This window comes from Centruroides vittatus, unplaced genomic scaffold (genome assembly GCF_030686945.1).
Source record: "Centruroides vittatus isolate TY-2023 unplaced genomic scaffold, ASM3068694v2 scaffold_373, whole genome shotgun sequence".
NCBI lineage: Eukaryota > Metazoa > Arthropoda > Arachnida > Scorpiones > Buthidae > Centruroides > Centruroides vittatus.
Window position 1 is genome coordinate 1,502,262 of NW_027122704.1, and position 15,369 is coordinate 1,517,630.

General features: G+C 38.8%; 1 protein-coding gene across 1 annotated transcript in view; it reads left to right on the top strand.

The window, feature by feature from the left end:
* LOC136988668 (long-chain-fatty-acid--CoA ligase 5-like) overlaps nucleotides 1-15,369 on the top strand; it is an 82,591-nt gene that overhangs the window by 38,365 nt on the left and 28,857 nt on the right. The window contains exon 11 of the mRNA XM_067286588.1: nucleotides 9,791-9,925. Coding sequence (XP_067142689.1) covers nucleotides 9,791-9,925 — 135 coding nt within the window. The remainder of the gene's footprint in view (nucleotides 1-9,790; nucleotides 9,926-15,369) is intronic.

Genomic DNA, 15,369 nt, shown 5'->3' on the forward strand with positions numbered 1-15,369 from the left:
AAAGACAATGGATGGATCACGACAAGCAGCCAAAACCGACTGCAAAAGGTGGGATTGCATCCAGAAAAAATTCTTTTGTCTGTTTGGTGGGATATGTCAGGTATAATTCACTTTGAGCTGTTAGAAACTAATCAAACAATTACAGCTCAAATGTATTGTGAGCAATTAGAGCATTTAAATGAAAAATTGAAAAAAAATTGACTGTCATTAGTGAACAGAAAGCAGGTTCTCTTGCAGCATGACAATGCCAGATCACACGCTGCAAAAATAACTGTACAGAAACTTTGAAAGCTACAACTGGGAAATTTTACCTCATCCACCATATTCGCCAGATATTGCTCCCAGTGATTATCATCTTTTTCGCAGTTTGCAGAATTTTTTAAAAGGGAAAACTTTTGAGGATGGGAACAATGTAAAAAAGGCTATTTCTGAATATTTTGATTCAAAACTGAAATCATTTTACGAAGACGGGATTAAAAAGCTACCATCAAGATGGCAAGAAATTGTACAAAATAATGGTGAATACATTATAGATTGAAATAAAATTTAATTAAAATTTTTTGCTGCTTTTTTTGTAGATAAAAATACGCATGAAACTTATGGACTGACCTGATACTTGTATTAGTCTATTGTATCATCTGTCTAGACAAGAGAAAATAACTGACAAGTTATAAAAATAGCCATTTTTATAACTTGTCAGCTATTTTATAAAATAATTTTATTTATCATATATCATAATTTTATTTATATCTTACAATATACAACAGACACTAGAAAGTTCATTATTATTATTGGGTTGATGCAAAAGTTTCTGGAATTTTCTAGACCTCTAGAATATTCAAAATTCTTCTCTAAGAGATGGCAGCTAGAAGTTTCTTATGGGGTATGTAAATGAAGGGTGTTGAGTGCACAATCATAAGTGAAAAGATATTTATAAAGTTAATATTGCCATACAGAATATGTCAAGTGTGTCAATGCTTTCTTGTGACCAAATTTTCATGTGTGCATTTAACGATTATCAATTTGGTATAAAACCATCATTACAGGAGATAAAAATGGTACCTGTATGTCAACTTAAAGTGCAAAATGTTGTGGATGAATGTTAGTCAAACAGCATAGACTGTGCCGAAACTGGAATTAGTGTTAAAACATCAGTGCAATGTTTGACTGATGCTATCCATATTAAGCAGTCACAGAAGAACATTGTGCTTTTTTTCATGATGATGCGAGTCCATGTGTTAAGGTCGATCTAGTAGAAGCTGTTTAATCTTGGTTGAAAGGTTCTTCCTCACTCCCTGTATAACTCAGATTTTGCACCATCTAGCTATCATCTCTTGTGCTCCATGCAACACTTCGATAGAAGGCTGTTTGCTAAATGATCAAATGAAAATTGCACTTGCAGAGTTTCTTAAAGTCAAGTCAGCCTGAGTTTTATTCAGCAAGGAATTCATGACCTGCCCAATCAATGGAAAGAGGTACAAACACTTTCTGGAACCTTTTACCGGTGTTAGACGCAAAACGAAAAAATTTCCGTTAACGTTTTTCGAACTTTGTAGTTCTTCTTCAGACGGTAAAAAACGAGGAACGCAGATCGAATAAAAGAACGAGTTATTTTTAAACTGAAATCGAATGCTTTACGATGCAGCTGGTCAGACATGCGCATACGGTGCAAGCAGATGGCGATTAAAAGTCCGTGTCGATGAGGGTCTGCCAGGTGGTGGACAAATTGAGTTCCTCTTTATAATTAATGCAGGTGGCGGTGCGGCTGTGTTTGTAAATGGAGATAGCCTCCAACCACCTCAGATGTTCAGGGTGAGGCGATGCGATGATAAGCCTGGCTTGGTTGAGGGCCGCTTCGATGTCCGGATCGGTGGCGTAAGTTGAGAGTGCTGTAGAATTTCTCCCATGCAGAATATCAGCATTGTGCTCATGTAATCTGATCCCCAAAGATCTCTTGGTTGAGCCGATGTAAACAAGGTTTCTGTCAAACCTGTGATCCTTAAGAGGAATGGAATAAACGCCTGGAAGCCTGTTGGGGTCGGGGGATCCTTCCCGTTAATTTTTTCGTTTTGCGTCTAACACCGGTAAAAGGTTCCAGAAAGTGTTGTTACATCCCCGGTGTTCCTTGATGTATGTAGATTTTTACCGGAAAGAGGTACTTGAATGTAACAGCAATTATTTTCTTCAATAAACTATTTTTGTTTTAGAAATGGATGTGGTACTATAAAACTCTAGAAAATTCCAAAAACTTCTGCATCAACCCAATAAATGCCTTGATATGTAACGGCTGACACCAAAAAAAAAAAAACTCTGTATAATTTGGAAACTAAAAACTACAACTAAAAATTTATAGCTAAAGACTTGTATATTTAAACTGACTAAACACTATATTGTGGCCGACGGCCGTCGGCCATGATATTGTATATTTTGTATATTTTATATTGAATTAGTCTTAGATTTTCTTTTGTAGTGCTACGCAACTATGTATTATTGTTATTATTATTATTATTAATTATTTTCTCGGTTTCCTTTTTGTATGTATCGGGTTTTCTTGGTTTGTACCGTGTCGCGTGGAATTTTCTTATGATGTCACCTTAGGATACGTGAGAAGCTTTCTGATTGGTCCAGAGTGGGACAATAAGTGAAGCGGACTTCCGGAGAGCGGGAAATATAAATTGAGGGACTCTCACGATTGAGGACACTTTTTGGCTGCTTTTGGATTCGTCGAGGAAGGTTGCCGAGGAAGGGTCAGCAAGGACGTCGGAGTTAGACCGGGAGAACAGGAGTCTAGAAAGGGCGACCACTTTCAGTCGGGAAGCACAATCCGTTTCCATCGTAGTGTAATTGAGAAGTATCAACGAGGGACGTACTTCTGGTGACGTAAATTACGTTCAGGTATCGGAAAGAACTATTAGTTTTGTGAATTAACGTAAAGAAAAGGAACGCTTGGAACTCGAGATCGTGTTGCATTTACTTAACATAATACCGTGATTCGTCGAAGGCTAATATATGCAATTATTGTATAGAAGGAAAATGTGTATGTATATATGTATATAGAGTATTGTAAATTTCGTTAGTTTTAAGTCGTGTATCGTGTAAACTTGAGGGTTAGGAAGCATCTCGCGGTTATTGTACTGTTAGAATAAATTACTTGAGTCCTTAACATACATCCTTATTACATCCGTGGACTTAGATCCATCGGATAATCAACATTGGCGTCCGCAACAGGATACTGATCCTTATTACATCCGTGGACTTAGATCCATCGGATAATCAACATTGGCGTCCGCGACAGGATATTGATCGGGTTGTTTGTTGTAAAAGGACCGACCAAACGTGCATCTTGTATTAACCCCTCATCCTACTGCCGCTTATATCTGTAATTATAGCCATTGGAATTGTAAATTATATTATTGTAAAACCAAAAGGTTTCGGTAAACTATGGATGAACAAATTACCAGCGGATCTTCAGGGGCAGGGGAATTGGGCAATGTGCCTATTGTAACGGGATTTATGGGCATGATCCCATGTTTTTCGAACCTGCCCGGAGATATTTTAGATGTGAGTAGGTTTTTCCAAACCGTCGAGAACGTCGCGTCGTTGGCAAGCTGGGATGAGACTGTGAAGGTCACCGTAGTTCAAGCCCGCCTAAAAGGTGAGCCCTTGTCTTTATTTTTCGATTTAAGGGACCAGGGCGTCATGAGCTATGATGAAATAAGGAGGGCTCTTATAAAGTGCTTTGGTCGTAAAGAAAAAGAACAGGACCCGTTTGATCAGGTATTAAAGATCTCCCAGAGAAGAGGGGAGAGGGTTTGCGAATACGGGATTAGGATTAAGTCGTTGTTTTCACGAGCGGTGACGCGCAATTCTAATTTAGCGACGCTTCGCGACAATGCTGTTAAGGAATGCTTTATAAAAGGACTACTAGCGGAGATTAGGAGGCAGGTGATGCAGAGGCGGCCGGACACCTTGGATGAGGCGATAGTAAAGGCCGAAGAAGAAGAGGAAATCGAATCGGCCTGCAACAAACGAGGTGGGATAAGTGAGGTATGCGCAAATGTTGAGCATGAAAGGGGGTTGGAGAGAAGGGAAGTACAATTGGGTAAGCGTGTAGAGGAGTTGGAGACTCAAATAAGGAGTTTGACCGAGTCCATGGCATCTTTACTCGAGCACATGAAGGGGAACAATAACCGCGAGAGGTGGGGAAAAGAGCGCCGTTGTTACACGTGTGGTGAAATAGGCCATATTTCGAGAAAATGCAACAAGAGAAGAGGTTTAAACTAGTCAGAGGTCATTTGAAAGGTCAGGCGAATGACCGGTTAGTTAAATTAGAACTGACCAGAAAGATCCACTTGTCAGACCGGGGGTTACCGATTGTAAGAGGTGTAATCCTAGGACGTGAAATTGCTGGTCTAGTAGATACAGGTGCAGAAAGGACCGTAATTAAGAATGAATTGACTGAATATATCAGGCGTGAAAATAGGAATTGGGTGGTCCCAAACAATTCATGTATTAGTGGGATGTCGGGAGCACTCATAAACAGTGATGAGGCCGTAGCAATCGAGTGCTGTTTCCACGATGGGAAAAAGGTATGCACGACAACACCAAGTGTTGGGTTTCCTGAAAGGGCAGGTTACGAGATGATCATCGGGATGGACATTATTTGCCAGCACCCTGGGCTGTTGGTGGGGATCGAATCAGTGGTTAAGGCAGATAAGCAAGGTCGTGAAGGGAGATTTTGTATTAATATAAATAGTGAGGTAGGGGTGGCAGAGGTAGAAAGAGAGGTGTGGAGATTGGATCACCTAGATGAACCGGTTAAGAGGAAAATAATAAATATTTTGAGAAAGTATCCGGACGCTATTGCTAGCGAAATTGCCGAGTTATCTGGCACTAGCAGACATATGCACTCTGTTAGCCTGACGTCGGAACGTCCGGTCAACGTTAGACAGTACCGAATTCCGTACAGTTACTTACCTGGCCTTAAGAAGCAAGTTAGTGAGCTGATAAAAGCAGGTATATGTGAGGAGAGCTCATCGGAGTGGAACTCTCCTATACATGTTGTTCCTAAAAGCTCTGGTGAGATTCGTATCACTTTGGACCTGCGAAAAATTAATGATATAACAGAACCCCAAATATTCCCGATGGCTCGAATAGACGACATCTTATCCCAACTTAATGGGAACAGATATTTCTCGGTATTGGACTTAAAAGCAGGGTATTTCCAGATTCCTCTAGATCCCAAGGTAAGACACATATTTGCGTTCTCCACACCATGGGGAAAATACCAACTTTGTAGGATGCCTCAGGGTGGGAAGAATAGTGGGAGGTTTTTCCAATACATTATGACGAAGATCTTAGCAAAATTTGTCGGAAATAGCTGCTTTGTGTTTCAAGATGATATTGTATTATTTTCACAAAGTTTGGAGGATCATCTTGAGCTTGTCGATCGAGTAATTAGTACATTAAGGGATGAGGGCCTAAAATTAAATCCGAGTAAATGCCAAATATTAGCAAAGGAGGTGAGATATTTAGGACATATTATTAATAGCGAGGGTGTGCGACCTGATCCCAACAATGTTGAGTCGATCAAGAAAGTGGAAACACCTCGTAGTGTAAAAGAGGTCCGCAGTTTTCTCGGTGTGGTTGGATTTTTTCGGAATTTTATCCCGTCGTTTTCCGATATCGCTGCTCCATTAACAGAACTCACCAAGAAAGGGAAGAGATTTTTATGGAGCCCAGAATGTCAGAGAGGTTTTGAAAAGTTAAAAGAGGCAATAGCAAGCCCACCAATTCTAGCTCACCCGGATTTTGATAGACCATTCTATTTGCACACTGACGCATCTGACAACGCGGCAGCTGCGGTGCTCGAACAACGGCACGAAAAGGGACTGGCTCCGATAGGCTATTTTAGTAGGAGATTTCAAGGGGCAGAAATCAATTATTCCACAATTGAGAAAGAATGTCTAGCAATTGTTTTAGCCTTAAGACACTTCAAATTTTTAATTCTAGGCCAAAAAACGATAATACTCTCTGACCATAAACCCCTTGTGTTCCTTAGCAACATTCAAAATGGGAGCAAGCGTCTGACTCGTTGGATAATGGAGATTATGGACTACCATATAGAAGTCCAACATGTGAAAGGCGTTGACAATAAAGTAGCGGACTTCCTTTCGAGGAACGTTAACGGGGTTCATCACTTCGATGTTGAATCTACAAGGGCTGTAATCCCTAATAGATACGAGATTGGTTTATCACAGGATCGCGATGAAACTTTTGGCCCCATAAAAAGGGATTTACTGAGAAGCCCCGGGAATAGAAATATTGGGAGCTATATGCACCAGTATGTAGTAATAAGCGAATGCCTGTATAGAAGAAGCCTCTTGAAGTCCCGTGACAAGTATGTTAGCCAATTATGCGTAGGGGAGGATCTTGCTAGGGAAGTGATTAAGGCTGTTCACGAAAACAATCTGTCGGGGCATTGGGGCGTGCGAAAAACTATAATTAACATTGAGAAACACTATTATATTCGGAATTTGAGGGAGAAGGTCGAAGGTGTCATTAAGACGTGTGAAAGGTGCCAGAGGCATAATGTACACAAAGGAAAGGCTCCTTTCCAAGAAAACGAGACGGCTGAGGCACCTTTCCAAAAGATTGCTGTGGATATAGTAGGACCTATCCGCACATCGAGCAGCGGTAACCGATTCATCCTTGTAATAGTAGATATTTTCACTCGTTTCGTCGAAGCACACCCTTTGAAGGACCAAACTGCATGGTCTGTGAGTAATACAATATTTAATGAAATCGTTTGTAGGTACGGTGCCCCAGAAGTAATTATTTCCGATAGAGGTACCAACTTTCTATCATCTTTATTCTCGGACTGTTGCAAGTGGTTAGGAATTAGGAGGAACATTACTACCGCTTATCGACCTTGTGCGAATGGCACGTGCGAACGGGTGAACAGATCGTTAGTCGAAATGATAACTAAATCCTCTGACGATGGGAGAGTCGAATGGGATGAAATGATACCTTCTGCATGTTTTGCCTATAACAATTCGCACCACACTGCCATAAATGAGTCACCTGCCTTCCTCTTGTATGGTGTTGATCCCCGTACCCCTAATATCGAATACCTGCCTGATGATATGTCTACCGATGAGCGTAGGGCATTCCTGGTCACGAAACTCCGTGCATTACGGGAAAATGCGAGTATCCATGCGCGAAATTACAACAAGAAAGGAAGGGATTATCGAAGCAAAGGGAGAACATTAGTAAGTTTTTCGGAAGGGCAGAGGGTTTGGGTGAGAAAGAAAGGTGTTAAAGGGAATAAGTTTTCTTATAATTATAAAGGACCCTTTCGGATCACCAAGGTGATAAACCCAACTACGTATCGTGTGGAGGGTTGCAATATGAAGGATCAGGAGACTGTCCATGTCGATCGCCTAAAACCTTGCTATGGCTATCCGATTTGTAATAAGAAAAAAAAGAGGGAGGATAGAGGAATTGTACTGGAGGATGATGATGAAGTCCTGGATGATCGGTTGGTGAGGAGACGTGGGGTGGTCACTAACACGCAAGGTGTTGACACAAGTGGTGTGCAGAAGTGCACTGACCTTGAGGTGCGTAAGAAACCTTATAACCTACGTGAACGCAAAATTGATTTCCGTAGTTTGCACTACGGGAAGTGAGTCGCTTGGGGGGGGAGATATGTAGTGCTACGCAACTATGTATTATTGTTATTATTATTATTATTAATTATTTTCTCGGTTTCCTTTTTGTATGTATCGGGTTTTCTTGGTTTGTACCGTGTCGCGTGGAATTTTCTTATGATGTCACCTTAGGATACGTGAGAAGCTTTCTGATTGGTCCAGAGTGGGACAATAAGTGAAGCGGACTTCCGGAGAGCGGGAAATATAAATTGAGGGACTCTCACGATTGAGGACACTTTTTGGCTGCTTTTGGATTCGTCGAGGAAGGTTGCCGAGGAAGGGTCAGCAAGGACGTCGGAGTTAGACCGGGAGAACAGGAGTCTAGAAAGGGCGACCACTTTCAGTCGGGAAGCACAATCCGTTTCCATCGTAGTGTAATTGAGAAGTATCAACGAGGGACGTACTTCTGGTGACGTAAATTACGTTCAGGTATCGGAAAGAACTATTAGTTTTGTGAATTAACGTAAAGAAAAGGAACGCTTGGAACTCGAGATCGTGTTGCATTTACTTAACATAATACCGTGATTCGTCGAAGGCTAATATATGCAATTATTGTATAGAAGGAAAATGTGTATGTATATATGTATATAGAGTATTGTAAATTTCGTTAGTTTTAAGTCGTGTATCGTGTAAACTTGAGGGTTAGGAAGCATCTCGCGGTTATTGTACTGTTAGAATAAATTACTGTTGTTTCGCCAAATTCGTGCACGTGTAATTGGTCATTACTTGAGTCCTTAACATACATCCTTATTACATCCGTGGACTTAGATCCATCGGATAATCAACACTTTGTTCCTTTGTCTAACTCTTTCTAGAACTTTCTTTGTCTAACTCTTTCTAGAACTTTCTTTGTCTAACTCTTCCTAGAACTCTCTTTGTCTAACTCTTTGCCCTTGGGGGAGGATTATCTTTCCCTCAATAGTAAGAACAAAACGTGAAGTAAGGCCCTGGGGCCGGTGAACAAAGGGGAGAGACAGTCTGGGTCGAGCTCTTGACGAGAGAAGGTAGCGCTCCAGATCGAGTGTCCGACGATTGGAGGCTACGAGGAGCCAAGGAATCGATAGGAAGGAATTCCTATAAGAGAACTTTGAAGGAAGTCTGGGTTGGAATCCCGAAGAGGTAGGAGCTGAAAAGGAGTGCTCCAGAAAGGGAGAAGGGTGATCTAAGAGGATAAAGTGCAGAGAGAGATCATCGAGGAAAGACGACTCAGTCTGAAAGAAAAAGATTATAGACGAAAGATCTATAAGGAAAAGGGCTACAAACGTAACAAAAGAGAGAGATCCGAAGTTGTTCCCCACCAAAAGACACATCGCAAAGAAACCCGGGTATTTCTACTACTTTTCTTATCTTTCCTTATTTCTTCTATTCTTCCAATTTCTTTTAGTTTTAAGTTAGTATAAGTTAGTGTAAGTGAATACGGTCCTCGTCAGATTGTCGCGTGTGTGCAAGATAACTGTTTTTGAGGACAAACATTTAATGCCTATATATATATAAATTCTGGAAGTTGTAAAGTTGGGATCCTATGTAAAGAACCTGTTCAGAGAGAATAAAACTACTTTGTATTAAGTTTTATTTTGTACCATTTCGCTCGCGGGATCGTGTACCTCTTGTTACGAACACCACAATATATTTAAACTTGTTGTAAGTTTTCAATTATAAAAATAATATGGTCATGCTCTAAAGCAGCTCTAAAGAACAGTATATAAATCTTAAACTCTGTAATCCAACTATCAATACATCTACTACCACATGCTGGCCAAAATAAGTGGGAATGATCAACTTTCACAATTCAAAGGACTGATGATCTACTCCCCATTTTTGTTTCATAAAAGCTTAATATTCCATCCTAATGAAATCAGCCTGCAAAACAGTTGTATTTATGTATTCTACATTTTTGACAGATATTAGAAATTAATTAAAAAATTGCATTATTTTATATTATTAATTATAAAATAATTAATAAATATATTAAATATTAAATATTTTATTAATAGTTCATATACTCTGAATAAATTATTTAATAATTTATACAGTCTGAATAATTTACATTTGAAATTTAATTCATAAATATATTGTTCTAGTTAACAATAGTACACAAAGGTGGAAAAATTGGTTTTTATAGTGGTGATATTAAAAATGTACTTGATGACATATTAAGATTGCAACCAACAATGCTGCCTTTAGTACCAAGAATAATGAATCGCTTATATACTATTGTAAGTATATATTATTAAACTACATTCATTTATTTTATTAAATGTTATTAAAATAAAATAATTTAATAAAACTTTTACTTATATCTCTCACCAAAATTAACATACTGAACAGACTATCTTTCAGCATTAATACCTATTTTTAAAACAAAAAGTATACAAAATAGCACTTTTGGTGATGTATTATTGTTTTCATCAGGCAAGAAATTATTTTTTATAACAGAAATATTAAACAGAATTTCTTTTAAATCAGAGAACATACATTTAAAATATTTTCTCATGTGCACAGAAAACAAACTTTTCATGATTTTTAAATTTTTTAATTAAATACAGAGAAACACAAATGATTAAAAGGTGTATGACATAACATTTGTTAAAAACATTTGCTTCAGTGTACAAGGTGGATGTAGGAAAAAGTGGGCTGCCCGTGGGGACCCCCCTGCCCTGTGTGTAGATACCTTGTGACAACTTTGGAGGAAAAAGCAATGTTTGGACCAACAAATTGATGTAGTTAAATTTAGCATGAGAGTATCCTGCCCTGCTCACTGCCATAGCAACAAGTTGTAGTTCCTTTTGCATTAAAGGCTGGAAAGACAAGTAAGCTCTGCAACTACAGGCAGATATAACAGAGTTTATGCAATGAGATGGTTGAAAAGGTGTACCATGAATGATACTAGGAATTAACTTGAATTTATGATAAATGGAGTTGGATATCTCCATAAAAATTCTATTAATGCAGAAGTCTAGGAAAGCAATTATGCAATCTTCTTTGTCTTCCTTGGCAAAAGCTGTAGGTGGATAAACAGATAACAACTGTATAAAATGCAGCAGCTCCTCATTTGAACCACCCCAGGCAAATAGGACAACAACATATTGAATATAAAGAAGTGAGCATATTGTGAGTGGGGGGGTACCTGTACTTGGTTGATTCTTTTGTTTCTGAAATGACTATTTTAGTTGATTTTCAGTGAGATTTTATCCTTCCTTTTGGGAGGTAATCATATGCTTTTTTTTTCTGGTGATAACGGAGATTGTCTTCATTGATGGTTGTCTTAAGCCTTAGGACTCTGGTGGCATGAAGCCTTCAGAAAACTATTTATTTAGGTTTTTCACTATGGTCCAGATTGACCTTCTCTCTCCATTGTCTTCCTCTTGTGTCTGCTCTCCTCTCCTTTCTTCAAAAGACCATTATTCCCCATTTGGCTCCTCAGGCATTTACTCTCCCCATGGAACAGTTCAGAATGTTGATCAACAACCAAGTGAAGTAGAAATAAAGGGCAGGAGAAAGTTCTTGAAACAAGAAATGATAAGAATTGAGAGCAGAAACTACAATCTAGAATATTCTGTAACTTAAAATTATGGCTTACAGCCACACAATACCAGAATTTTTTTAGTATGTATATTTTTTTAGTTACAATGCAATAAAACAATCTTAAAATTTTACTTTCAAGAAAATATTAAGTATTAGCTTAACTCTGTCTTCAGAATGCATTTGATTATTTAAGACCTTTGACTGTTCTTTCAACATCCGGTATAACCTTATTTAAATTTTCTGGAGGAGAAGGAGCAAACGAAGGGCCTAACCTGACTGTGTTAACCTGCATAGAAGGAGGTTATTTAAATTCTGATTATGATTATTTAAATTCTAGAACAAAGTTAAAAAGGACAAACAGTTTTTAAGTAGTCTAAATTCTTAAATAAAGTACAGGAATATTATTTCTTTGTATTAAAAAAATTTCAAAATAATTCAAACATTAGGCTAAATCTACTTTAATGGAGGAAATTAACTAAAACAGTTTTTAAATGCAGTCTGAAGTACTTTTGAAAATTCATTCTGAAGCTCCTCATTAGGCAAAATTGCGAAACTGTCCTTAAAATTTTGGAAGTACATTGATTCAAAACCATTCAAAATCCATCAAATTCTAAAATATTAAAGTATATAAACAGCATTGATCCATGTAGCTCTCTCTTGTGAGTTTTTTCTTAAATGAATCATTTTCTTTCCCTTGAAAATGTGCTAATTCTATTGTTTTCTACCCATTTCCATGACTCTGACAAAGAAGCATGGAAATGGATAGTGAAAAGAGAAATTGAAGAGATTAGTGAATAGAACACCCTAAGGTTTAAATAACATTACAACCTAATATATTCAATGTTATATTGTGGCTGTCGGCTATGATATTGTATATTCTGTACATTTTATTTTGAATTAGTCTTAAATTTTCTTTGTTTCTTTGTCTAACTCTTTCTGGAACTTTCTTTGTCTAACTCTTTTGCCCTTGGGGAGGATTATCTTTCCCTCTATAGTAAGAAAAAAAGAGGGAGTGAGGCCCTGAAGCAAAACGGACAGAAAGAGTGCCATTCTGGGTTGGAATCCCGAAGAGATAGGAGGTGAAAAAGTCAGTGCTCCAGAAAGGGAAAAGGATGATCTAAGACGTTTCGTTCGTGGGATCGTGTACCTCTCATTATGAACACTACAATATTTGAATTTCATTCATAAAATTTTATTTTGAATTAAGGGATTCCTACATATATTTTAAAAATTAAATATGTATTACGACTTCTTTGAGTTTACTTGCAATGAAATAAAATATAATGCTTTGAAAGATGAAAAATTACAAAATAATATTAAAACTGAAAACAACAAACATTTGAATTCTTTCCAGTGTTAGCCGAGTATATGAAATAACAAGACCCTGAGAGTCGCTCGGCTTTGATAGAATAAAAAAAAAGGTTTATTAATTTCAGCGAACATAAATAATTTACAAAGAAACGATTACACACACTTACTAATTACTAATACAAATACATTTGGGACTGCGCGTAACAATGTCATCAATTAGTCCCCGCGTGCCGACAAGACAAAGAACTTATTCTAACTTATATCTAGCTTAACTAAGTACAGGGCCCTAGAGAAAGATAAGGTGGAAGAGAATTAAACAGAGATGATAAGACTGAAAATTGGTTCGAAGGGGTGACTGGCGGTAATAAATAAGAAAAAAAAAACCTCGGATCCGTTCCTTAATAACTTTCTTTGTTTCTGTTCGTCCCGTTTTTCTCTCTCTCCGAAAAATCTTCCTTCCTCTCGCTCCTGTCCTCCTATCTCCTCTGACGTAACCCCTCGACCCCTCGGTGTCACACCCTTTTTGTTTTTATTACCGTCCAGGCCACATGTGTCGACTAACTACCGCGTGGTTAAGTAAATAGAAAACGGAAGTAAAATTGTTACTACAGGAAGATAGTATAAGGAAAGTAAAGAAAAGAAAATAAATAAGGTTTAATAAAGCCACATACGTCCCCACCAAAAGACATATTAACAATTAACAGAAACATTAATATGGATATACACAACCATTAATGGATGATGAACTACAGTTCATCTTCCAAAGTGAAGCCGGCGATAGTCCACTTTCTGCCCCCGTAAGTTATACGGGTGGGAGATATTACCCCTCTGTTCCAGCATGGTCTCATTACCCGAATCCTTGCGGTCTCCTTGATGCTGCTGGTTATGTTGATTATACCTATTGTAGCTCGCCCGTTGCGCAGTGGGTAGGTGAGGGATGTCTTCTTCCTCTTCAATCTCCTCGATCTCTCCGGATTGTGATCCTTCGTGTCCAATTGGGATGTTACGCTTCCGTCTAGGCTCACGGAAGTTTGAGAAGCACGGTTTTAGTCTGTCTATGTGTACAACAAGTTTTTCCTTTTTATTACAATTTTCGATTTCCGTGTTAACAGGCCCCAGGAGGCGAGAGACACGGAAAGGACCTAAATATTTTGGAGAAAACTTGCCTTGCTTCTTCCCTTTCCTTAACATCCAAACTTTCTGCCCTACCTCAAAGCTCCTCACCTTCCTCCCTGTGTTGATGCGGTTACGGTTAAGTTTGTTACGGTTGCGACTTAATTCGTATGCCGATTCACGGATGCATCGTAGCTTATCCATAAGGAAATCACGATACTCCCGAATACCCGGGTAGTCATTTGTCTGTTCAACAGGGAACGCATGAGGGAATTTAGGATCAAATCCGTAAAGAAGAAATGAAGGTGACTCACTAGTAGAGGAGTGTGTAGCATTATTATAAGCGAACACAGCAGTCTGTAAGAAGGTATCCCAATTGTTGTTGCTGCCGCCTGATATTCTGGCCAAAAGGTTACTGATGGATTTGTTCACACGTTCACAAACTGAGTTCGAACAAGGGCGATATGATGTCGTAACATTGTGCTTGACGGTAAGGATGTTGCACATTTCATTAAAGATGGAGGACGTAAAATTCGTGCCCCGGTCAGAGATGATGATCTCGGGACTGCCATATCTGCAGACTATCCTTTCGAAAAACACATTGGCTACAGAGGCCGCAGATTGGTCCCTTAAAGGGACGGCTTCTGTGTATCGAGTAAACATGTCAATTATGGTGAGAATATAACGATTACCCTTATGTGTTTGATTTAAAGGGCCAATTATGTCGATTGACACCTTTTGAAACGGATAATTAGCGACTTCCGTTTCTTGAAAGGGGGCTCTTCCTTGATGTAAGTTATGTTGTTGGCAAACTTTGCAGAACTTCACGAATCTATCGACGAGTTTTTTCATCTTCTTGAAGTAGTAGTAACGGTTGATCAGGTCACACGTTTTTTCTTTGCCGTAGTGTCCGGCTAATGGTGATTCATGGAATGCTTTAATTACGTCATTAATTGCTGTTTCCCCTACACAAACACGCCTCCATTGACGTATTCCAAACCGTCCCGGTCGTACGTGGACTAATACATCACCATCTACTTGATACTCAGGAAGTATGCCACTACTCGGGTAATCATTGTAAGAGGGTGGGAATTTAATTAAATGATTTCTCATTGGACCAAAAATTCTGTCCCCAATCTGGGACTTCTTTACCTTTTTCCACAACTCTTCACTGATGCAATTAATGACATCGCTGTTTGAGGGGGCTTCTTCTCTACTACCATGTGGTCGAGACAATAAATCAGCCACTGGGTTACTCTTCCCTTGAACATGCGTAATGACCAAATCAAAATTAGATAATTCTACGGCCCATCTCATGAGGCGGTTATTGTGATTTTTCATATTTTTCACAAAGGTTAAAGGTTTGTGGTCGGAAAGCACAGTGACCTTCTGACCAAGAATAAGATGTTTAAAGTGGCGGAGGGCTAAGATTATTGAGTAGCATTCCTTCTCGATAGTGGAATATTTTAGTTCGGGCCCACGGAACTTCCTACTAAAGTAGCCAATGGGAATGAGTTTCCCTTCGCTTTCCTGTTCTAAGACCGCACCAGCCCAGGTATCTGAAGCGTCCGAGTGCATGAAAAAAGGTATTTTAAAGTCGGGATGAGATAGCACAGGGGGTTTAGATAATAGTTCTTTAAATTTTTCGAAGCTTGATTGGCACTGGTCGTCCCATAAGAACTTTACATATTTTTTAGTCAGATATGTAAGA